A 26,479-nucleotide genomic window follows, 5' to 3' on the forward strand; every position below is an offset into this window, starting at 1 on the left:
TCCCTTCCCCCATTAATATTTAGAGAACCCACCCTCAAAACATCCATAAAAGAGTATAAGTATAGAGTGGTTAAAGACAGGAAAAAACAGCAAAGTATAAAAGCCACCACGTGAGATTTATTCATTTTGATGTCTTTGAGAAACAAGTTTATCTTTTTGTATTTTTGTTACCATTTTCTTCAATCTAAATCTCTTCTTCTTATCCAAAACCTCATAGTTGACCGTTTTTTGCAACAACAATGACGCGATAAATTTCTCATCATCCGGAAAAAAATTCCTAACATCAACAGTCTTACCAAATGTTGTATCTAGGAAGTCATTTATCTCTTGTAACATATACACATCTCCCACTATCTGTGATCCCATATCAGAAATCTCAGAAAGCGTATCATCATCTTTCATCTCTGCATCACATCTTTCTTCACCATTTGATGTATCAATATTAGCACTAGCCACTTCACCATATATGCCTACCTGATTACTCAAATCATCGTTCATTACACCATTTTCACTTTCTTCTGCTTCAGCAACAACTTTTTGACCGTTATCAATAACGCTTTCAGCCTGTACAACACTTTGAGCATTACGCTCCTCCACAACTGGGGCCAACACATCCTCTGATGCATCCACTATGACGGCCGCAGTACTCGGCCCAGCGTTCTCCCCACTAGTCCCAGCTTTATGTGGGCATGCTAGCATCTTATGACCAACATCCCCACATTCAAAGCATTTCATGCTTCCAGTGTTAGCATAAATCATATATGCCTTTCCTTCGTGTAACACTCTAAACGACACATCTAAATTTGGGTCTTCCAAAAACATGAACACCTGTCTTCTAAAAGACATTACATGTTTTAACGCGTTGTTTTTACAGCCTAATGGTAGCTCTTTTATCGCGCTAGCAAACTTTCCATAACGTGACAGTCCTCGCTCAATTTCAACATTCGAAATAAACGGAGGCACGTTAGATACAGTTACTTTAGTTGTTGGAGCAACAAGTGGTGAAACAACAACAAATTCTCCACTTACCACAATTCCATTGGTTATCAAGCGGCTTACTTGAACCTCTTCCTTTACAAACACCACCACGGCTTTGTTCATACGGGACGTCGATGAAATATTCTCGAATCCGATCTCCTCTCCAACAGCCATCAATACATCCTCCACAGTCACGCCAACCGCAGGAACACACCTGACGCCATGACGAAGGGAAACAGGTGGCGCTACCCCCGCGGAGAGGGATGCAATCATGATCCCAAAACAAAACTAAAACCCTAAACTATTATCCCACACAAAACTATAATCTTCCTTACATTCAATTTTTTGTTGTTTTAGAAACCGAAAAAAAGAAAGTAAAAAGTTAGAATTAGACAGGAAAAAGCCCAATAGTCGCCCTCTCCACGTGGGAACCCTCAGACGCCCAAACCTCTCATCAGAGAGAGAGAGAGAGAGAGAGAGAGAGAGAGAGAGAGAGAGAGAGCGAGAGAGAGAGACCGCAACAGAGAAAAACATCTTCCTATGTGCCACTTATATCCCTCCAGCAGAGTCTCCGTATTTTAATGAAGATAGTTTCTCCATTCTTGAAGTAGACATTAATTACTACCAGTCACAGGGAAGCGTACTGGTCTGTGGAGACCTAAATGCCAGAACAGGTGAAGAACTGGACACACTTAACTCTCAGGGGGACAAACACCTGCCTGGAGGTGACGTCCTCCCCCCACCTATACACACACGAAGACACAACTATGATAAAACAACAAACAAAAGCGGAACACATCTTCTTCATCTGTGTCGCACACTAGGTATGTACATAGTCAATGGCAGACTAAGAGGAGATTCCTATGGTAGATACACCTACAGCTGACCATTTGGTAGCAGTACAGTCGACTATTTTCTTACAGACCTTAACCCAAACTCCCTCAGAGCGTTCACAGTCAGCCGACTAAACCCACTATCAGACCACAGTAAAATAACCCTCTACTTAACCAGAGCAATGCCCAACCAAGAAGCATCTAAACAAACCCAGCTCCACTCACTTAGAAACACGTATAAATGGAAACAAAACAGTAAAGATACATATTCAAGTACAATTAGTCAACCAAAAATTCAAGTCCTATTAGATCAATTCCTTGCCACTCCTTTCCTGCATAACAGTGAAGGTACAAACCTAGCAGTAGACAAGCTGAACAGAATATTTGAGATCTCAGCAACATTATCAAACTTAAAAACCACAAAAAGAAAAGCAAAAAGACCACATGCCACTGAGAAATGGTTTGACAATGACTGCAAAATACTTAGGAAAGAAGTGAGAATCCTATCAAACCAGAAACATAGAGATGCTGACAATGAGAACATCCGTCATCTCTATCATGAAAAACTTAAACAATATAGGAATACTTTAAGAAAAAAGAACAAAACACAAAATGTCAACTCAGAGAAACTGAAGAATCCTTAGAATCCAACCACTTTTGGAAACATTGGAACAGACTAAACAAATCTTACCATCAAGAATTAGCCATCCAGAATGGAGATGTTTGGATAAACCACTTCTCCAACCTTTTTAGTAATATAGTCAACAATCGGGAACAAAATGCAATGTACGAAAAACTAAGGGTTTTAGAGTCAACCATCAAAGACTACCAAAACCCCTTAGACTCTCCAATTACACTAGCTGAACTATTAGACAAAATACAAACCCTGAAAACCCAAAAAGCCTGTGGTGTTGATGGCATCCTAAATGAAATGATAAAATATACAGACCACAAATTCAAATTAGCCATCCTCAAGCTCTTCAATATCATCCTTAGTTCGGGTATATTCCCCAACATTTGGAACAAAGGCCTAATTACCCCAATCCATAAAAACGGAGACAGATTTGACCCTAATAACTACCGTGGCATATGTGTAAACAGCAACCTAGGTAAACTTTTCTGCAACATCCTAAACAGCAGACTAACCCATTTTCTCAGAGACAGAAATGTCCTGAGCAAGTGTCAAATTGGCTTCCAACCAAAATATCGCACATCAGACCATATATACTCTCCCCATACCTTAATCGATAAGCAAATCAACCAAAACAAAAACAAAATTTTCTCATGCTTTGTTGACTTCAAAAAAGCTTTCGACTCCATTTGGCATGAAGGTCTTTTTCTTCAATTAATCCAGTGTGGCATCGGAGGAAAAACATATGACATCATCAAATCAATGTACACAAACAACAAATTTGCTGTTAAAATTGGTAACAAACACACAGAATTCCTCCCTCAGTGTCGTGGAGTGAGACAGGGCTGTAGCTTAAGTCCTGCACTGTTCAATATATACATAAACGAGTTAGCGAGGGCTCTGGATCAGTCTGCAGCACCTGGTCTTACTCTACTAGATACTGAAGTCAAATGCCTCCTGTTTGCTGATGATCTGGTGCTGCTGTCTCCCACTAAAGAGGGTCTACAGCAGCATCTAGACCTCCTGCACAGCTTCTGTCAGTCATGGGCCCTGTCAGTTAACCCCAAAAAGACAAAAATAATGATTTTCCGAAAAAGACCCAGCTGACAAGACCAACATCATAGTTTTAAATTAGACAATATGCTCCTTGAGCACACGCAGAACTACACTTACCTTGGCATAAATATTAGCAACACAGGGAATTTTAACAAAGCTGTGAACGACCTGAGAGACAAGGCACGGAGAGCTTTTTGCGCTATTAAGAGAAATATCAAAATTGACATCCCAGTCAGAATCTGGATAAAAATAATCAAATCAATAATAGAACCCATCGCGCTCTACAGGTGTGAAGTCTGGGGCCCACTCACCAACCAAGAGTTCACTAAATGGGACAAACACCCAATAGAGACTCTGCAGACCGAACTATGCAAAGTTTTGCTACGAGTACAGCGCAAAACCCCAAATAACGCCTGCAGAGCAGAATTAGGATTTTACCCACTTATAATCACAATTCAAAAAAGGGCCATTAAATTCCATACCCACCTAAAAAATAGTGATAAACAGACCCTCCATCACAAAGCCCTGAACTACCAAGAGCTGACACCAGGAAGAAACGCCTTCGGCCAATTGGTCTTAGAGCTGACTACACAAACCAAAACATGTCTGACTGAAAATAAAAACTTAGCCAGACCAAACCAAATAATCAAAACACAAAAAGAAAAATACCTAAAACATTGGACAGTCGCAACAGCCCTACAAAGTAAATTGGAATGCTATTTGGCCCTAAAAAGAGAATATGAATTGGCAAGATACCTGAGTACAGTGAGCGACCCTAAACTGAGAAAAGTCCTGAGCATGTACAGACTCAGTGAACACAATCTCACCATAGAGACAGGCAGACACAGACAGACCTGGCTACCAAAGGAAGACTGGCTGTGTCCCCACTGCACAGAGAATGAAGTGGAAACAGAACTACACTTTCTGACATCCTGCCCTAAATATGCACAAATTAGGGACACTTTCTATCCCCATTTCACAACTCACCACAAAGACTTCCAACAGAAAACAAATATGGACAAACTCCCATACCTGCTAGGAGAAAGCCCAGCAAGCTCAAACCTGGCCGCCAGGTATGTGAGGTCCTGTCACGACGAAAGAGCCTCCAGCGGGACAGAACTACCAACACACTCACTATATGCCTAGAGACACTTCTATAAATATTATAAGATTGAACATTTTTATTGCAATTTTTTTTTTTTTTCCTATTTTATTGCTAGATTTTTTTTTTCTCTCCTCTTATTTTCTTTTCTTCATCATTATTACATATATTTATTTATTTTTATTGTACAGTGTTATTAATGCTTTGGCAATGTAAAGATTTCTTTTACCATGCCAATAAAGCTATTTGAATCTTGAATCTTGAGAGAGAGAGAGAGAGAGAGAGAGAGGCAGTGAGGTATGGGGACCCAAAGATTTTTCAAAATGGGAAAAAGAAGAAATTGAAACTCTGCATACTCAAAGCATCTTAAAAGTAAACAGAGCGACACCAGACAATTCATGCAGAGCTGAATTAGGACAATACCCTTTACTGATAACCATCCAAAAAAGAGCTCTGAAATTCTACCAGCACCTTAAATGCAGTGACCCGAGCTGATACAGGCTGAGTGATCATAGCCTAGCTATAGAGAGGACGGCACAGACAGAGATGGCAGCCGCAAGAGCAGAGACTGTGTTCACTGTGCTCTCAGAGAGAGAGGGGAAGACAGAGGAACACTTCCTGCTGCACTGTAATCACTATCTCAACATTCGATCTGACTATTTCACTAAATTCCAACTACTAGAACCAAATTTTATGACATTATCAAATACAGAAAAAATAAATCATATTCTGGGAGAAAACTCCAACTTGATTACAACAGCAGCAAAATACGTAACAGCTTGCAACTGTAGCGTCTGGATAGATCCGGCAGAGTCAATCAAGTTTAGAATCTTCAGAATGCTTTTAGCCTCCTGAACTGTGCATGTAAATCACGAATCGGCTCCGGCAAGTCCGGGACCAATTGCCCCATTGGCACCTTTGTTACCCCAGTAAAGAAAAACAGAACATATTCTCACCAGCTCCAGAGACTTCAAAGAGTCACCCTGGTGGGACTAAAGGTGATATGGTCACAGACACTGGCCACAACCCCAATACACACACATATACAGACACTCACAAACACGCATGGAGATTGTGAATGTACATTTATCCTCCAAATATGACGGTGCCAATATGTACCCGTCGCTGTATTTAAAGGTGCATGTATTTATCCCTAGTATATAAGCTTAGCTATGACTGTAGTTGTATCAGTTTTCTTCTAAACGATAAAACTCAAGTATAAACTGTATCTCACCTTTTATGTCTTTGCCATCTGACAAGTTTGGTCTCATTGTAGAGCTTTCGTTATGCTCTAATTGAAAATGTATGTCACATGACTGTAAAATGCATTCTTCTATTTTTAATGGTACTTTGAAGAAAATGTACTCAGATCGGACACTTCATAAACCATGCAAATTAGGTCATAAATGGAGACAAAGAAAGAGTTTGCCCGCCAAAATCGCACCCTCATCATTGGCTGATGTATCCCAGGAGGCGTTCTGGCCTGTTGTCCTTAAAACACAATGACACGCATCTCTCAATTGTCTCTCGATTGTCTCTCGCCATTTAACACCCGTCTCTCCCGGACGTCTCGGCGACCGCGCTTCCATCACGCGCCCCCTCTCTTCGGGACGACCATCTTTTGGCACCAAGTTTCTTTGTCAAACCCTCTTCATCCGTCGCCCTAAGTCTTCACTCTTCATCGCCTAGGAGACGGACTCTTTTTCTTTCTTTTCCGGTTATCTTACTCTTGAGTTAAACCCTTGTTTGAAAATCCCGCCGAAGAACACCTTCTCGGAAAAGGACCAATCGCTTCAGCCGCACGCACCGAAACTCCTGCAGAAACACGAAACGACCACAGCACCTGAACCTATGCAAGTATAGAACCATTCTTTCCAAAGCGTTTTAAGCTCGATGTGTAAGCTGAGTTTCCTTGCTGGCTCTCAAAGGTTTTAACTGTTAGTAAGTTGCCACTCCTTTGATCACCTCTGTTTTCTTGACTTTACTTTCGCTTTCTATATATGTGTATTGTTTGTGTATGTTTAGTAGTATAGTCTCTGTATCCGTAGTTTCATATATTAAATACATTATATTCATGCTCGATTGTTTTTTTGCTCATGCAACAAACCCAGGTCACTTTAACGTTTCGATCCAGTATCCTTGCTTTACGCATTTATGCTAGAATAGGAAGTCTTTCTCGTGGCCAGAGAAAAACCTTCCTTTTATAATTGTCTATGAGGAGCTAACGGTTTGCTGGACAAACTAATAGTTTCTCTAAATTATTATCAAACCAGAACTAATCATATATGTGATTGATTATAATTCGTTGTAATTAATTCACAATATATGTATAATTCCCTCTCGGGTCGGTATATGTATTATAATTAATCATAAAGCTTTATGATTTATTATATTCATATATTTCACCCATAAATTAATTAAATACCTGTACAGATTCGCTACACAACAATCTAAAAGAGTCAGCAGCCAGTGGACAAAACTAGAGTCAGAAAAATTCTTAACGTCTAAATGTATGTACAGTTGTTATTGTTGTTGTTGTTTTGTTTTTTACATTGTCTTAATCTTTTTTTTTGTTGTTGTTGTTTTATTTCTTGTATATAAAAAAATATTTATGTGTTTATTCTTATTATGTTTATGCATTATATAATCATTATTTGTTCATTGCTTATGTAATGGCCACTGCTTTGGCAATACTGTATAAGTCATGCCAATAAAGAGAATTTGAATTTGAGAGAGAGAGAGAGAGAGAGAGAGAGAGAGAGAGAGAGAGAGTTCCGCTGAGCAGCAGCAACAAAATGAGCTCCTGATTTTTTAGTTTTAATGTTGTTTTAAGATAAGACAGACATTCAGTTGATACATTTCAAGAATACAAGACTTCTACAACTTATCAACTACAAAAAAAAAGTTTAAATTAATCAAGAAAAATCAGCAGAAGACAAAGAAGACAACTAGCTGACAACTAGCTGACAGCAGGCCAAAAGGTCTTACAACTGCCACAGAGAGAAAAGAAGAGCTCTCAGAGTGAGTACAGATATACTACATGAGATCTGCAATCAAATGCCTATATTTTGGGAAAATATTTGCCTAGAAACTGTTTTTTGGACAAATTAAGCTACAATATAAGGCCTAACTCCAGTGGATATCTGCATAATCATAAAACAACAACAACAAACTGTCAGCAACTGTCAGAATATTTGAACAATGACAGAATCAATCCCCATAACATACCCATCTAAAGCTACCAATGAGATCTTAAAGAAAAGACAAAGAAAAGCTCCTCAAGGACAAACCAGAAACACTGTACTCAGACTTATACAAGAATGGAGGGGTCAGTAACATCATATTTTATACAGAAGACCCAGAAGCCTGGCACTCAGCGATCAGACATCATTACCCCACAGTAATCAGAAAGGGCATCAGTAATGGATGGAAACTGCAGATCAAGGAGGAGGATTCAGATTCAGATGTCATGATAACAGTTAATTTATACAAAAATGGGACTGTAATGATTCAGGGCAATCTGAAACAATTTGAAAAAGACTTCCTCCAAATTAAAGGAAAAGCTCAGCTGAACAAGATCAGCCCTAATACACTGAAACAGGCAGAAGACACCTCCACCTCCACCCATCAATCCACAAATGAGCAGTCCAGGGATGACAGTGAGGAGATCTCCCTTCTACACAGCATCATCAACGACATGAAAGAGAAGTTCAGAGAGATGGAACTGGAACTGGTGCAGCTAAGAGAGGAGGTGCAAGGAGTAGCGCAGGAGACTGATTGAACAGAAAGAAAAGAGGATTACAGGAAAGAAATAGCAATGCTAAAGAAAGAAATTCAGGAACTGAAAAATCAGAGAGAAGAATACAACAAACAAGTGTCTGTAATAAGAGAAGAGATGAGAGGACTGAGAGAGGACAGAGTGTCCTACAGAAAACAACTGCCAGCTTTGGAGAAGCAGCTGACACAGAGAGGAGAACAACAGAACTTAGAGGAGACCCCTTCTCCTTCTCCTCCCACCACAGCCATCAACCCCAGCAGCCCTTCTCCATCTGACTCCTACAGTCAAATACAGCCTCAGATCGTACTCCTCATAAACTCGAATGGCAAGTTTGTCGATGAAAATAAACTGTTCCCGAGAAGAAATGTCAAGAAAATATGGTGCCCAAACACACAGAAGGCCCTGGAGCTCTTGTGTGAAGAACAGCTGGGTTCCCCCAGCCATATTATCATCCACACCGGCACCAACGACCTGAGAGCTCAACAAGAGAGAGTAGCTACAGCTCTCATAAATGTAACAGAGAAGGCATCCTCCAACTTCCCCAACTCCAAAATTATCCTCTCCACCCTGCTACTGCGCTCTGATTTCCACCCAGACACCATCAGGCATATAAATGCAAGAGTATCCAGAGACTGTGCACTAAAGCCCAACGTATACCTGGCTCAGCACCCCACTCTGAATCTCAGCAGTCTTTACGACCATGTCCATCTCCACAGAAGGGCAGTCCCCATCTTTACAAAGACCCTGAAGGACATCACACTGAACCGCAACTCCAACACACAACAGCGATCACATGGACACACCATAGAGCCACTACAGGGACACCCTTCAAATCACCGCCCCCTCCACCACTTCAACTCTGAGCGGAGAAACCCAATGAGAGGCTCTAAGTTTCCCCCTGGAAAACCTCACATGACCAGGCCTGCAGCCTCCTCGCCTTCTCATTCACATGAACATCAGCAGGAGCAGCACTCGGACAGCCAGAGCTACGCTGAAGCAGTCAGCCGATCACTGATCCACTCCAACACCAGCACAGGCGACAGCCAGTAGGCCTCATCTTCATCCAGAGACCTCAGAAACATCCAGCACATGCTGACTCTGTTGTGCTCTCACCTCATGGGTTAGTGACTCAGAAGAGGAAGAAAAAAAAAAAAAAAGAAAAAAAAAAGAAGAAATGTACTCTGTGTGTGTGTGTGTGTGTGTGTGTGTGTGTGTGTGTGTGTATGCGTGAATGTGTGTGCATTATATTTCTTTTATTTATATATTTATTTTAAAAGGGATTCTTAGAAATCTCATTTTATTTAATATATTCTTGGGAAAAAAAATATAATAAGAATATGATTTTTATTTTATGTATTTTACTTTAATTCTCAATTTGTTTTAAAATATATTCTTAGATGCATCATAATATTTAATATATTCTTCTTGATATGTCAATTCAGCAATATACTGATGTTTGTCTTGTTTTGAAATAACAAAAACAGTTAAATAATGGACTCGTATTCCTTAAAAATCACATGTTGGAATATTCAAGGACTAAGGTCCTCCATTTTTGGTATTAAGAGCCAACATTGAGACTTCAAAAAAGAAATCCAGAACTCTGACATTAAAATACTACAAGAAACATGGAATATAAAAGATTTGTCCACTGGCTGCCCAACTGGATTTAGAGAAATAGTCCTACCATCATCCAAACTAAGAGGGGAGACTCAGGGCAGAGACTCGGGGGGAATGCTGATATGGTACCGAACAGAACTCATAGACTCAAACAACTCTATAAAAACCGGACAATTTTACATTTGGTTAAAAATCCGAAAAGACACTGTCTCCACAGACCGTCACATATTCTTGTGTGCTACATATTTACCCCCGGCTGAATCTCCCTATTACAATGAAGAAACCTTCTCCATCCTACAAGATGAGATCTGCCATTTCCAGACAAAAGGAAATGTGTTCATATGTGGCGATTTAAATGCTAGAACTGGAATTGAACCAGACCTTGTCAACACACAGGGAGACAAATATATTACAAACTCCAGCCACCCTCTGCCCTCATACCACCTCAGAAATAACTATGACAAATTTACAAACAAAAGTGGAAAAAGCCTACTAGAACTCTGTCAATCACTGGGTCTGTATATAATAAACGGTCGCATTAGGGGAGACTCTTTTGGCTGTTATACCTTTAATTCATTTCTGGGCAACAGTACTGTAGATTATTTCATTACAGACATTGACCCAGTGCATCTCAGAGCATTCACAGTCAGCCCTCAAACACCTCTGTCAGACCACTGTAAAATTACATTATATCTAAAACGAACTCAAACTAATGAATCACACAGACAGCCCTCTCATTTACTAAAGCTGAAACAATCATACAAGTGGACAAAAAACAGCACAGAAAATTATCAAAGTGCAATAGAAAGTCAAACTATCAAATTATTATTGGACAAATTTATAATTAACACAGATCCACAAAATAAAATAGGCATAAATCTGGCACTACATGACATCACCAACATATTCCACCAATAAGCATCCATGTGCAATTTGAAAAAATCATCAAAAATTAAACCAAAAAACACCAACGAAAAGTGGTTTGACAGTAAGTGTAAAAGTATTAGAACAACAGTACGAAATCTTTCCAATCAAAAACACAGAGACCCAGACAATCAAGAACTCCGCCATCAATATCATGAAGCTCTTAAAGTCTACAAACAAACTCTAAGAGCAAAAAAGGAAGAGCATACAGAACAATTATTTCAAGCAATGGAGGAGTCAATAAATACCAGTAACTTCTGGAACAATTGGAACACTCTCTATAGACCAGAACAGGAAGAATTGGCCATTCAAAACGGGAACATATGGAGGACACACTTTGAAAATCTGTACAAAACAACCGAAACAAATCCTGCTCAAAATAAAATAAAAACAAATTCTGTTCAATTATTAATATGAGGTTGCAGAACTTTCTCAAAACCCACAAAATCCTGGATAAAAGACAAATTGGATTCCTGCCCAAGCACAGAACATCTGACCATATTTACACATGATCATTAATAAACATGTATACCAAAACAAAACCAAAGTCTTTGCTTGCTTTGTTGACTTTGAAAAGGCTTTCGATTCAATCTGGCATGAAGGACTCTTCCTAAAACTACTGGAAAATGGGATTGGAGGGAAAACATTTGATTTGATCAGCACCAATTATAAAAACAATACATGTGCTGTAAAAATAGGGAATAAACGGACAGAATTTTTCTCCCAACAACGAGGAGTCCGTCAAGGTTGCCCATTGAGCCCCACACTATTTAACATTTATATAAACGAATTAGCCAAAGCATTAAATAATTTGACTGCCCCCGGCCCAACCCTGACTGAATCAGAAATTAAATGTCTCCTCTTTGCAGATGATTTAGTCATTCTGTCAAAAACAAAAGAGGGACTACAACAACTCCTCGACATCATAGAGACATTCAGTCAAACACGGGCTCTTAAAATTAACCTAGTAAAGACAAAAATAATGATTTTTCAAAACAGATCCAGGTGTAGGGAAAATAGATACACCTTTAGAGCAGGAAACCAGGTCCTCCAACACGCCTACGAATACAGCTATCTGGGTCTAAAACTGAGTTCAACAGGGAATTTCAATCTGGCTGTGAAAGAGCTGAGAGCAAAAGCAATGAGAGTCTTCTACATGATTAAAAATACAATTCGACATGAAATTCCAATCCAAACCTGGCTGAAAATCCTAAAAGCAATAATTGAACCAATTGCTCTATATGGCAGCGAGGTATGGGGACCCCTAAAAATCCAAGATTTCTCAAAATGGGAAAAAGAAGAAATTGAAACTCTGCATACTCAAATTTGTAAAAGCATATTAAAAGTAAACAGAGCGACACCAAACAACTCATGCAGAGCTGAATTAGGACAATACCCTTTATTGATAACCATCCAAAAAAGAGCTCTGAAATTCTACCAACACCTTAAATACAGTGATCCAAACTCATACCAGGCAGAAGCTCTACAGTGTCAGGAGCAAAACCTGATCAGGAACGCCTTATCACAGCTGGTGCTGAAACTACAGCCAAACCTACACAGCACAATCCGGCCCAAACAAATTGTTCAAATCGCAAAAACAAAATTACATCAACTACTGGAAAGTTGCCACTAAATTACAAAAAAAGATGGAACTCTATTTACAACTAAAAAGAGACTACAAACCAGCAGAATATCTTAGCTGTGTTAAAGAACATAAAGTTAGAAAGACCCTAACCAGATACAGGCTGAGTGATCATAGCCTAGCTATAGAGAGAGGACGGCACAGGCAGAGATGGCAGCCGCGAGAGCAGAGACTGTGTTCACTATGCTCTCAGAGAGAGGTGGAGACAGAGGAACACTTCCTGCTGCACTGTGACCACTATCTCAGCATTCGATCTGACTATTTCACTAAATTCCAGCTACTAGAACCAAATTTTATGGCATCTTCAAATACAGAAAAAATAAATCATATTCTGGGAGAAAACAGCAAAGTGATTGCAACAGCAGCAAAATACGTAACAGCTTGCCACAATCTAAGAGAGACAGCAACCAGTGGACAAAACTAAAATCAGAAATATTCTTAATGTATGTCCAGTTTTTTTTTTTTTTTACATTGTCTTATTCTTTTTTTGTTGTTGTTGTTTCTTGTATCTATATTTATGCATTATATAATCATTATTTGTTCATTGTAATGGCCACTGCTTTGGCAATACTGTGTAAGTCATGCCAATAAAGCAAATTTGAATTTGAATTTGAGAGAGAGAGAGAGAGAGAGAGAGAGAGAGAGAGAGAGAGAGAAAGAGAGAAAGAGAGAGAAAGTTCCGTTGAGCAGCAGCAGCAACAAATTGAGCTCCTGATTATTTTACTTTTAATGTTGTTTTAAAATAAGACAGACATTTAGTTCTGACAAATTTTAAAACAAAAATACCTCCTACAACATATATTACCCACAAGAGGAGTTTAAATCAACCAAGAAAAACAGCAGAAGACAACTCACTGAGAGCAACCCAAAGGGCCACACAACTGCCACAGAGAGAAGACCTCTCAAAGTGAGACCCTTCCAGACCAAGGCCTGTATAAAGTTATCCACAGACTAAAACCTCAGAGAAACAAAGGAGGATATCAAACATCAAACAGCAATGAATAAGGAACAGCCCCAGAAAGTAAAGAAGGAAGAAACTTTTGAAACAATATTTAAGCTACTTCAGGGGGAGTATATATATATATATATATATATATATATATATATTTCAAAAGCAATATTCACTTCAGGAGGAATATTTTTGATGTTTTTTTATATATATATATATATATACGACAGTGTCAATGAGGATGGTCATTTTGGTCTTGTTTTACTGTCTATGCACAGATTTTGATCAATTTAATATTGTGTCAATATTATATCAATATTTGTGTATAGTTCACAGAGGAACTCTCAAAAACAAACAAAGAGACAGTTTTTTTTTTTTCAGTTATTTGTTTGTTAACCAGCAATGGCCACTGCAGCATGCAAGCCCCGCCCCTTTGTGTACCCTCAGAGGAGCTCTGAACATTCTAAACAGCTCCACAGGCATAAACAGATAAAGGACCATCCTGAAACACTGTTTGCTGACTATGACCACAGTTCAATGACCAACCTGCTCTTCTATACTGAAAAGAGCTCCTTATGGCATACTGCTTTCTGCCAACACTTTACCTTCACCACAAAAAGAGGCATCTGCAAAGGCAGACAGATCCTGGTATTTCAAGATGCTGAAGGAAATGTGGAATCAAGAATTATAAAACTTATACCAAAACTTATACCACAACGGCACTGTCATGATCCAAGGCTCTGAGCCTGCCCTTCAAGCATTTACAGCTGACTTTATACAAATTAAACAGCAGGCACGTCTTAATACAAGTCTCATACAAGATCATACAGATATAAATAAAAAACCCTTCTCCTGTAAAAGACATTCAAAAAAAGAAAAAAACTGCAACAGCCTTAATTCAATCTCCCATGTCAAAAATGAAAGAGAAATTTCCACTCCTGGAAACAGATGTGGTGGAACTAAAATAATTAATAATGTCCCAGCTAAAAGACAACAGCGACTTGGAGCAGCTTACAAAGGACATGATGAATTTAAAACAAGAGACTGAATACCTGCTGAGAAACAAAGAATAGATGTCAAAGAAACTTCACCAAGCCAGAGAAGAACTGAAGAAATTAAAATTTGGAGCAACACTGTCTGTGTTGAAATCAGAACTTCGAAAGAAAGATGAACTTATAAATAACATGAAAGAACAACTTCTTCATGTTTCAACTTCTAAAGGATCTAACACTAAACACTTGACCTGTCTCCCCACTGACAATCACCAATCACCCGCAGTGGACGATCCTCACTTTATCAGATCCACAGACCAGCATCCACAGCACTGATCCAGATAACCCCACTGAGACAGAAGCTCTTATTCTCCAATGGAAAATACATAAATGAGAAACTCGTTTCCAAAAATGAAAACAGAAAATGTGGTGCTCATATACAAGCACGGCTCTTCAGATCTTATCTGAAAGAAATTTACAAGCACATCGTAGTCCACACAGGGACAAACGACTTACGAGCAGCAAAGTGCAACGTGGCTCCTATGCTCAGAAAGGTGGCCATCAGAGCCTCAGAACGCTTCCCAGAAGCTAAAATAACCCTGTCCACGTTACTGCCACGAAGTGATGTGCCATTTCAAGTGTTCCACAGAAACAATGTAGAACTTTCCAGAACCTGTGCATTCATTCCAAAGGTTCACCTGGCCTACCATAAAGACATTCGAACCCATCATATGTATGACCACATACACCTCAACAAGAAAAGAGTACAACTTTTCACAAGAGTGCTGAAAAGCACAGCATTTGGTAAAACAGAAAACAGCAGAAACTTACACAGCAAGAGCAGCTCCCAACCACAAAGAAACGTCCATCCTCCTCCAAAAACCAGACAGGACTCGACCCCTGGAGCGCCATCACAGAGCTACGCCACAGCAGCCCAACAACCGCCAAACTCAATCAGATAAGACACCTGCTCAACATCATCTGTTCCAAACTTGTCAAATAATGTACAAGAGTAATACACACAAACACACTTAAAATGACTCTGTCAATATCAATGTGGAATATTCAAGGCTTAAATTCAACAGCCTTTGGACTAAAGAGTTCAAACACAGATTTCCAGAAGAACATCAAAGAGATAGATATTATAATTCTACAGGAGACATGGAGCAGGGCAGACGCCATCACCCACTGCCCACCCAACTACAGAGAAATCATCCTATAATCACAAAAACTTAACACAGTCCGACAGGGAAGAGACTCAGGAGGACAAATAATCTGGTACAAAACAAAATTCCACAACCACATCAACACCGTAAAGCAAGGCAAATACTACACCTGGCTTAAAATCCACAAGGAATTGCTCCCATCCAGAAAAGATATATTCCTTTGTGCCATATACATCCCGCCATCAGAGTCCCCCTACTACAGCGAAGACATGCTCTCCACATTAGAGGAAGAGACAGGTCACTTCCAGGCCCAGGGAAACGTGCTCATCTGCGGGGACCTGAACGCAAAACAGGACTACAGCCAAACTTCACCGACGCACAAGGGAGCAAATATATCAACAACAAACTGACTGTTATTAATAACACATTCTCCCATATCCACAAAAATAACCATGATCATATAGTAAATAAGAATGGAAAAGTCCTCCTGCAGCTCTGGGTCTGAATATAATCAATGGTAGGTTACGAGGAGACACTTTAGGGAGATTCATATTTTGCTCACCTCTTGGGAATAGCACAGTTGATTATATGATAACAGACATAGATCCTTCATCTCTCAGATCATTCACTGCTAGAGAACTAACCCCTCTGTCTGATTGCAGTCAAATCACTGTGTATCTCAAAAAGACAGAAAATATCATTAACACAAAGCCCAGTAAGCTGTACAACATCTGAAAACCATACAGATGGGCTGAAAACAGCGCTGAAGAAAATCAGAAAGCACTTGGCAGCCAAAAAATACAAGCGCTGATAGATAACTTTTTAAATAACACCTATACTCACACTAATGAAGGTGTCAATCTTGCTGTCAGAGATATAAATTACATATTTGAAAAATAAGCAAAACAATCAAAATTGAAAACAAAAAAATGGAAAAAATCAAATACCAAAAACGACAAAAATTGGTTTGATCAGGACTGCCAAACTATTCACAAAAAACTGAGAACACTGTCAAATCAGAAACACAAAGATCCAAATAATGTAGAGATCCGCCTTCTTTACAGTGAAACACTAAAACAATACAAACATACACTCAGAACCAAAAAAGCACAATACACCCAAAAACAAGCGACAATAATCGAGAAGTCAGTGAACACAAACCAATTTTGGGAAAATTGGAACAATCTGAAAAAAAACAGATCATGAAGAATTGGCCATACAAAAAGGAGAAATATGGGAAAGTAATTTCCAAACATTGTTTAATAAAGTACAAACAAACACAAACTGTAAGCAAATTCAAACAATCAACCAATTGGAAAAACTAGAATTAACAATCAAAGATAACCAAATCCCATTAGATTTCCCAATAACTGCTAAAGAACTTAAAGAAAAAATTTAAAAAAACTCCAACACAAAAAAGCATCTGGACCTGATGGGATATTAAATGAAATGATAAAACACACAAGCAGTAAATTCCAATTGGCCATTCTAAAACTGTTCAATGTGGTTCTGAGTGTAGGCTACTTCCCTGACATCTGGAATCAAGGCTTGATAACACTAATCCTTAAAAACGGAGATAAATTTGATCCTAACAACTACAGAGGCATCTGTGTGAGCAGCAACCTGGGAAAGTTATTGTGTAGCATAATAAATGCTTGACTATTAGACTTCATCACACACAACGTACTGAGCAGAAGTCAAATCGGATTTTTACCAAATTACCGTACATCTGATCACATCTATACATTACACACTCTAATTGAAAAACATGTTAACCCAGATAAAGGTAAAATATATGCATGCTTTATCGACTTCAAAAAAGCTTTTGACTCAATTTGGCACCAAGGACTATTTTACAAAATTATTGAAAGTGCCATAGGAGGTAAAACCTATGACCTTATCAAATCAATGTACACTGAAAGTAAATGTGGCGTAAAAATCAGCACCAAACGTACAGGGTATCTTTCCCAGGAGCATGGAGTGAGACAGGGCTGCTGCTTAAGCCCAACATTATTTAACATTTACATCAATGAACTGGCGAGCAGTCTGGAGAGAACTGCAGCCCCTGGCCTCACCCTACGCAACTCACAGATCAGATGCCTGCTGTATGCAGATGATCTGATTCTGCTGTATCCCACTCAACATGGTTTACAGCAGAACCTGGACCTGCTAGAGCAATACTGTCAGACCTGGGCACTGACGGTCAACCTGAATAAAACCAAAATTATGATATTTCAGAAAAGATCCAGATCCCAGGGAACACAACACACATTTACATTAGGCACTAACCAGATAACACACACATCACACTACAACTACCTGGGTTTGAAAATCACATCCACAGGAAACTTTAATAATGCTGTGACAGAACTGAGAGATAAAGCACGCAGGGCCTTCTACACCATAAAACGGCAATGTCCTATAGAAATCCCTATTAGAATTTGGCTGAAAATATTAGAATCAGTAATTGAGCCATTGCACTCTATGGCAGTGAGGTGTGGGGTCTACTGACAAATCCAAATCAAGATCTCACCAAATGGGAAAAACATCCAATTGAGACCCTGCATGCAGAACTCTGTAAAACTATATTAGCGTGCACCGGCATACAACAAATAACGCATGCAGAGCAGAATTAGGCAAATACCCTCTAATCATAAAGATACAAAAAAGGGCAATTAAATTCTGGAAACATCTGAAACTTAGTGACATATCATTATAAAGCCCTGCAATACCAATATATAACCAACCATCTTTTGGTTATATATTACATGCTTTAATTTCTTGTCCTCAAACAGAGCACTAATCTGCTTATTTTTAAATTACACATACTAAATTGATTGAAAAAGAAAATCAAATGTGTTTTTTTTTTCTAATGTTATTATTATTATTATTGTATAGAATTAATGGTGTATAATTCAGAGGAGAATATTGTTTAGTGTCATGAATTAATCTCAAAATACAAAATTTTAAAGAAAAAAAAATATATTGATCTGAAATATAGTACATTCATTTTAAATTTAAAATGAATTTAGCCAGACTTATCCACTCTAGGACCCGGTTTAAAAAAATATCGGTTTCAGGCTCCGAAAACGGCGGATTTGTCTGGAGGAAATGCCGATACGATACAAAATCTTTACGTATACATCTAAATGCGTCTCCGTGTGGACAGGCTCTTCTCAAAATAAAATAAAATGACATGGTCTTAAAAACATTTACAACCCTAATTCCAGAAATGTTCGGACGTTTTTTAAATTTGAATAAAATGAAAACTAAAAGAATTTTACAATTTTATGCACAAAATGAGCTAATTTCAAATTTGATGCCTGCTACAGGTCTCAAAATAGTTGGGACAGAAGGCATGTTTACCATTGAACTCGTCTGAACATAGAACACTTTTCCACTTAGAAACAGTCCATTTTAAATGAGCCATGGCCCACAGCACACGACAGGGCTTCTGGACCATGTTCACATATGGCTTCCTTTTTGCATGATAGCGCTTTAGTTGGCATCTGCAGATGGCACGGTGGATTGTGTTTACTGACAGTGGTTTCTGGAAGTATTCCTGGGCCCATTTAGTAATGTCATTGACACAATCATGCCGATGAGTGATGCAGTGTCGTCTGAGGGCCCGAAGACCACGGGCATCCAATAAATTTCTTCAGCCTTGTCCCTTGCGCACAGAGATTTCTCCAGTTTCTCTGAATCTTTTGATGATGTTATGCACTGTAGATGATGAGATTTGCAAAGCCTTTGCAATTTGACATTGAGGAACATTGTTTTTAAAGTATTCCACAATCTTTTTACGCACTTACAGCTCTGCCCATCTTTACTTCTGAGAGACTCTGCCTCTCTAAGACATCCCTTTTATAGCTAATCATGTTACAGACCTGATATCAATTGACTTAATGGTAACACTTTAGTATAGGGAACACATATTCACTATTAACTACGACTTTTCCCTCAATAAACTCCTAATTTACTGCTTATTAGTAGTTAGTAAGTTAGTTGTTAAGTTTAGGTATTGGGTAGGATTAAGAATGTAGAATACGGTCAAGCAGAATAAGGCATTAATATGTGCTTAATAATTACTAATAAACAGACAATATTCTAGTAATATGCATGCTAATAAGGAACTAGTTAAAATACCCTAAAATAAAGTGTTACTGACTTAATTAGTTGCTAGATGTTCTCCCAGCTGAATCTTTTCAATTTTTTTTCCTTTTTTCAGCCATTTGTTGCCCCGTGCCAATTTTTTGAGACCTGTAGCAGGCATCAAATTTGAAATTAAATAAATAATAAAATAAATAATAAAATTCAGAGTTTTAGACTTATTTTCAGATTTGGATTATAACATGGTCAGGCATGTGGCTTTAGCTGCAATTCATTTCTAGATTAAAACAATGTCAACTTCAATTTTATTTTCATAAATATTTCATAAAAATACATTTCTAATAACTTTACAAAACTTGACTAAACTGCCAAGTGTCTGCTTTCAAATGAGACCATACTTATGCTTTTAGTGCAAAGGGTTTATGAACTATTTTAGTTTGGGTATGTCATTTCTTGGTTGTTGTTTTTTTAAGCGGGGATGAAGGCTAACAGGTTAAACAGGGCCTGAAAAGAAGCCAGTCCTCTAGTAGAATGAGCGTGAGCACCTAGAGGCGAAGCCAAGCCACGTGCCTTGTACAGCCGCATCAATCACCCAATAAGACATCCTCAGTTTGGTGACAGCTGCTCCTCTGTTTTGACCACCAAAAACAAACAAACAGCTGATAAGACTCGCGCCACTGGGTTGTGCGGTTGACATAAGTCTTCAAAGCTGCACATCACCCTCAGACTCATGCTGGGGGGAAAGACCTTCAAAATGAAAACCTAGGCTGTAGTAAGACCTTAACCAGGCCAGGAGCAAAGTCCATACAAGAAGGGCTAATAGAGACAGCCTGCAGGTCCCTGATCCTCTTAAGAGAGGACAAGACCGCCAATAGGACAGTATTGAGGGTCAGAAGTTTCTCCGTCTACTTAACGGCTCAAATGGATGGCCTGTCAAATCTTCCATGACAACTACTGCCCCATGAAGGAATATGTACAGGGCGGAAAGGCCTAAGCTGTCTCGCTCCCTGTAAGAATGGGAAACCGGAGGGTGTTGCCCAAAGGAGACACCTCCCATCTCTACATGCTAGCAGCAATCACTGCTACATAAACTTAAGAGTGTCTGGGGCTGCCCCTGCTAAAAATTGACATTGTAGAAACTCCAGTACTGAACCTACAAGGCAGCGCGTCCACTCCCACAGGAGACAGAGAAAACAGGGAAAAACCAGAGTGAAAATGAGTAGTCTTGCTCTAAGTGAAAAGGTCCATCTCCACTCTGCAGAACCTTACTGGTAATATCAGATACACCACTGAGGGTGTAGCCTCCATTCCCAGCCCTTGCCTCTAGAGTAGGTCCACCAAAAGTTTGTCAAAGGTACTGACTTGGGTATTTTAAAATGTTAAAAATGTGATGATACTAGCATAGCCTAGCATTCTGAGCGCTGTTGAGCAGATTCTTAAATACCTCTGATTGGCCATTGTGTGTTCACACGCTCAACATATATGTTTGTGATGGGCTGCAATGATCAACGCTACACAAACATGTTGTAAATAGACATCTTTGAGGCTTTTCACAGACCGCTTACAGATTCATACGGGAGCATTTGAAAGCAGTTAGCTTTTAAAAAGTATAAGCATAAAATGTTTAATTTACTTAAAATGTTAAATTTATAGACTAAAAACCTTTTTGTGCTGTTTTCTAACAGTATGGACTTTAATAAATAAAGAGAGAAAACCTGCACTTAAACTTTTCACTGGCATTTTGTTTCATAGTTAGACAGATATCGAGATGTATCATTATAGGACTGTCTAGCAATATATCAATTATCGCAGAACTGCTGTATAATGCTGTATATTGCTGATATTATCATTATCGTGAGCCATGTATCTTGATCGTATAGTGAGGTACCCTTTGATTCCCACCCCTAATATATAAATAAATATACACACACACACACACACACACATACATATATATATATATATATATATATATATATATATATATATATATATATATATATATATATGTGTGTGTATGTGTGTGTGTGTGTATATATATATATATATATATATATATATATACATACATATATACATATATATACATACATATATACAAAATAAATAGGGAAAAGAAATATATATATATATATTTCTTTTCCCTATTTATTTGTAGTGCCAGAGTATATGCACATTTAGTCACCACATGCACATTTTTTCCCCTAGATGTTGGTTTTATTTTGTTCAATAATTATTTCTTGTTTTGTAAATAAATTGGTTTATTGTTTGAAGAATTTCTTGTTTGCCTCTTTTATGTTGCAGTATATGAGCCAGCCGTAACAACAATCAGAGTATAAAAATACACATTTCAGATTGATTGTCATGAACCGATCTCCGGTCTGGACTTGAGACAAGATGGACTTCAACACCAGCATCTTGGCACCTGCTCACTCCGAGTGAGAAATTCAGGCGACGCAAGTCCAGAATCAGACGCAAACCACCATCCTTTTTGGGGTCCAGAAATATCGGCTGTAGAAGCCTGACACCATCTGGGAGATGGGTACTTTTTCTATAGCTCCCTTTCTCCAGAAGTGACAGAATTTCCAGTCTTACGATTGGGATCTCCCAGAGAACATCGTGGGAAGACCCCTGAGAACCCCAGAGAACATCGTGGGAAGACCCCGTCAAAACAAGGCGGCCCTCGTAGAAACTCTCACATTAGGCCCTGAGAGACCTGAGTGGTGGGAAAAACCTCTGAAACAGGAAACAGTCTGTCCACTCGATCGGGCAAGCCAGGGTCAACCACGATAGCAGGAGCTTGGATGCAAACATAACACACGACCCTAGGGCTATTTCTCGGACTCCGAAGGCTAAAGGGCACGGAGAACCCAAGTCAGACCAAAATCTGTCAGAGACAGGGGAACAGGCTGGACAGGGACCAGAAGGTCACCGTTAAGCACCGCTTGAGCATGCTGAGGCAAAAACATAGCACATACCTGTCGTGTGTACCCTACTGTGATAAATCTGTCGCACGGATCCACACATTTAAAGAAAAACTCATGGTGTCCACCTGAGTGGAGTGGTAAACGGCTCTAAAATAGTCAGTAAAAAACACAAAAAAATCGCATTTCTGACGGGCAACAGATAAACCACAGCCTAAAGGAAATAAAATCTGAGGTGAGATGGCACGAGCACGCTCTTATGGGGCATACCTGATATATTCCTCGGATGCAGTGCAAAACGCCACTGGCCAATAAATTGCCATGAAATGGGTCAAGCCCCTTTTTATCTTCTTTTTCTTCCTCTTCTTCTACTTAAGTGAAAGTCTATGTCCGCCCAGAGAACCGTTTTGCGTATCTACAGTCTATTCAACCAGTACTCAATTAACATTACATCATTTTACTCATGGATCCAATTATTCTTTATTTATTGTGTTATGGGGGATGTGCATTGTTGAAATTTTGTTGTTCCCATAATACATGCTGATACTGACTTTTTGTTAACCGTTTATTTTATGTCTTAGAAGTAATAATTAGAAAAAAACAACACTGTGAATAAATTAATGTCACTTCGTTTGGAGTGGGCATTGAGTGGCATTAACCAGGTCACTTCCCCTATCTCATTTTTTAGAAAGTCATGTAATTTATTAGTGTAATTCATTACCTGTTTAAGTTTTTCATCTGTGAGGCAGTTAAGTTCAATGATGAACTCGCTGTCTGTCGGCAGTATCTGTGCGCTCGGGTCGATTATTTTTATGATATCAAGTTGCTCCCGAAGTCCCATCTCTGTGCTCACTTTTCGACTCAAATACTCAATATATTCCACCTAAAAAAAATTAAAAAAAAAGATAGGGCACATTAACAATAGTAGAAGCTCTAAAGAAACAGAGAAAAAGTCTTCCTTTCATAACTGTCTAATTAACATTTTTCATTAAAAATTATATTATCACTATAACAATTTAAAAGTTCTATTGAAAAAACTGACATTACTAAACATTTCTCAGCATTTGATACATCCCATGTTGATTTATTGACAGCAGCACTGCAGATGACATGGACAAAAACTTGAGGTTTCATGTTTGCTCCAACCCTGATAAAAACTCACCTGCCTGTAGCTTTCTAGTAAACCTTAAGACCTTGATTAGCTTGTTCACATGTGTTTGATTAGGGTTGGAACTAAACTCTGCAGGACCAACGTTCACCACCCCTGGTATATGACGACACATACTGGTGTATTTTATATTTTCATTGCATAAAAAAATAAACCAACCTGTTCATCGTTAGTCATGGCACTCCAGGGCAGCTCATCAAGATTTCGGTGTGGTTTGTTTTTTCTTTTGGATACAAGGCAGGGTGAACTGGGCACGCTGGGTATGATGTCTGACAACACATCACTGCCACTGGCTATGTCACTCCCTGGTAACTACAATGACACAGTTTTTATTCAGCAAATTCTTCAATAAAGTAATCAACAGCTTGTCCATATGTTAGGAAATAAAATACAATTAAAGTGATATTTAAACAACCCCTCAACTAAAACCGCTTCAAAACAAAGGGCTCACCTGCCACTCAAATTCACTGTCTGACCAATCCCAGTAAGTGCTGATGGAGGAGGACACGTCGCTGCAGACACTGCCTTCTGGGAACAGGTCAAAGGAGGCGAGTTCCTGATCATCCAGGAGAGAGTAGCAGTCATCCTGATCGCCCACCGAAACAGATGAGAAGAGTTCCTCACTGCACTCTGAACTGGCAACACTAGTGCCGCATGACGTCAGGTTCCATCTGCAAAGAGGTGACCGTTGTTGACTTAAAGGCAGTTTACACTAGAGGTCTTCATGGGTCCACTTGGATCCGAAAATCCGAGGTCTGACCCAAGACCCGAGCGGGTTCAGTGCCAAAACTGACGCGGGTCGGGTCAGATATTAGTGACCTCAGGTTTAGGGTAATTTAAAATAAATGTGCTTTTACTGAATGGACTCGAGAAGACCCAAATTATTATAAAATATGCCAACTTTCCGCTATTCATTGCAAGTGTTAAACAATATTTTAATTTTTAAAACAAATACATATTAAATAATTCTATGACAATGTTATTATCCCCCTTCTGTGTCAATCCACACTTCTATGTGTAAATTAATAAACCCTCCACTGTGAGTGCAGCAGCGGTGTGCTCTCCACATAAACTGTGTTCTGCAAAACCCGAGCCATTTGAGAGGATGGGTCTGGGGAATAACTAAGATTTGATTAAAAAAAAAAAAAAAAAAAAAAAATGTACCGATGTACTGTTGCAGGATTGATTACAGAAAACCATCTAAATACAGTTGAAGCCAAACTAATCAACTAAAATCGGTAACACTTTATAATAACGTTCAGTTATAAGTCATTTATAAATTACTTGTTAATGATGAACTAATCATTTACAAAACATGACTATACATTCATAAATTATTAATAAGTGGTATGCTAACGATTTACAAATGTGTTGTAAGTTATCTTAAAAAATTGTGTAAATCATTAAATAAATCAAACAGATCATTAGTAGATGGTTGATAAGTTATTAGTTGATACATTATTTATCACTTATAAATCACTGAAGTATTTATGTCAAGATTGTTTTAGTATCAGTATCTCAATAAACAATTGTTAATCATGAACAAATAATGAACAAACCATTAGTAAATGATCAGTATATGATTTATTGATGAAGCTGTAAGCTGGTCTATGTTCAAAAGCACAAACTTGCAGGTATGCTAAAGCACTATTGTAAAGAAGAGTAATTTATTTGTTTTGAAGTGGATAAACATTTATAAATGCCTTACAGGTGATTCCAGTGGGTTGTGTTAAATCCTTTCACTCATCACCACAGACTTGTGTTCTGTGTGGAGTGTGTCTGATCTACTGATAAAGTCAACCTCTGAACCAGTTTTACCTTCCACTGAAGCTCACATCAGGTGCACAGAGTTAAAGACTCCATGTGTGTCAGAGAAGACAGCTGTCTATACTCACCAGTCAGCACTTACACTGCAGTACACACTACAAAGTGTTCAACACCTGTTATAGATGATGTGTAAATGCATGAATAAATCATTTACAAAGCTTTCTGCATCTCCTAATCTAAAGTGTAAACTATTTATCACTTGTAAATGTGTTACATATCATTTGCAGATCTTCTTTATAAATTATGTACAAACTGCAATTTGTAAATTAACCATTTATTTGCCATAATCAAAGGTTCAGCTTACAACTTCATCAATAAATCATATACTGATCATTTACTAATGGTTTGTACTTTCAAATCTACACCTGTTGTGTTTCTTATTCGTCGTCTCTGATTTGGTCTGTGTCATCCCCGGTTGAAAAAGTCTCAGCTCGTCACTGGTGTGCCAGGCTGCAGGCTGTGCAGACATCGCTGCTTTTTACATTTGGTTCCAGTGGGGTTCAAAAAAAATTCTGTTGGGTCAAACTCTGGTCTATTTTTATCCGGTTTGTCTCTCGTTGTGTTTTTCTTTTTAAAAACATATTTTATGCACGTCGAGTTCGGGTAAGAAGCGATTCAGGTCGGTTACAGATTTTAGGACCCGATAAGACTTCTAGTTCACCCAGGACATGTTTTTCAAAGTTGAATGACCTCTTACTTGACATGGCATTCTAGCATGTGGCTAATGGTTAAAAAAGCTGGACAGACAGCGATACATGGTGTCACATTCGGTTATAGCAGTC

General features: G+C 38.7%; 1 protein-coding gene across 1 annotated transcript in view; it reads right to left on the reverse strand.

The window, feature by feature from the left end:
* Positions 1-26,479, reverse strand: part of fam199x (family with sequence similarity 199, X-linked) — a 143,880-nt gene that overhangs the window by 27,846 nt on the left and 89,555 nt on the right. The window contains exons 3-5 of the mRNA XM_051860376.1: positions 24,322-24,541; positions 24,030-24,182; positions 23,424-23,585 (exon numbers count right to left, since the gene is read on the reverse strand). Of these exons, the coding sequence (XP_051716336.1) occupies positions 23,424-23,585; positions 24,030-24,182; positions 24,322-24,541 (535 nt within the window). The remainder of the gene's footprint in view (positions 1-23,423; positions 23,586-24,029; positions 24,183-24,321; positions 24,542-26,479) is intronic.

The sequence above is a fragment of the Ctenopharyngodon idella genome, chromosome 14 (assembly GCF_019924925.1).
Source record: "Ctenopharyngodon idella isolate HZGC_01 chromosome 14, HZGC01, whole genome shotgun sequence".
In the NCBI taxonomy this organism is placed as follows: Eukaryota; Metazoa; Chordata; class Actinopteri; order Cypriniformes; family Xenocyprididae; genus Ctenopharyngodon; species Ctenopharyngodon idella.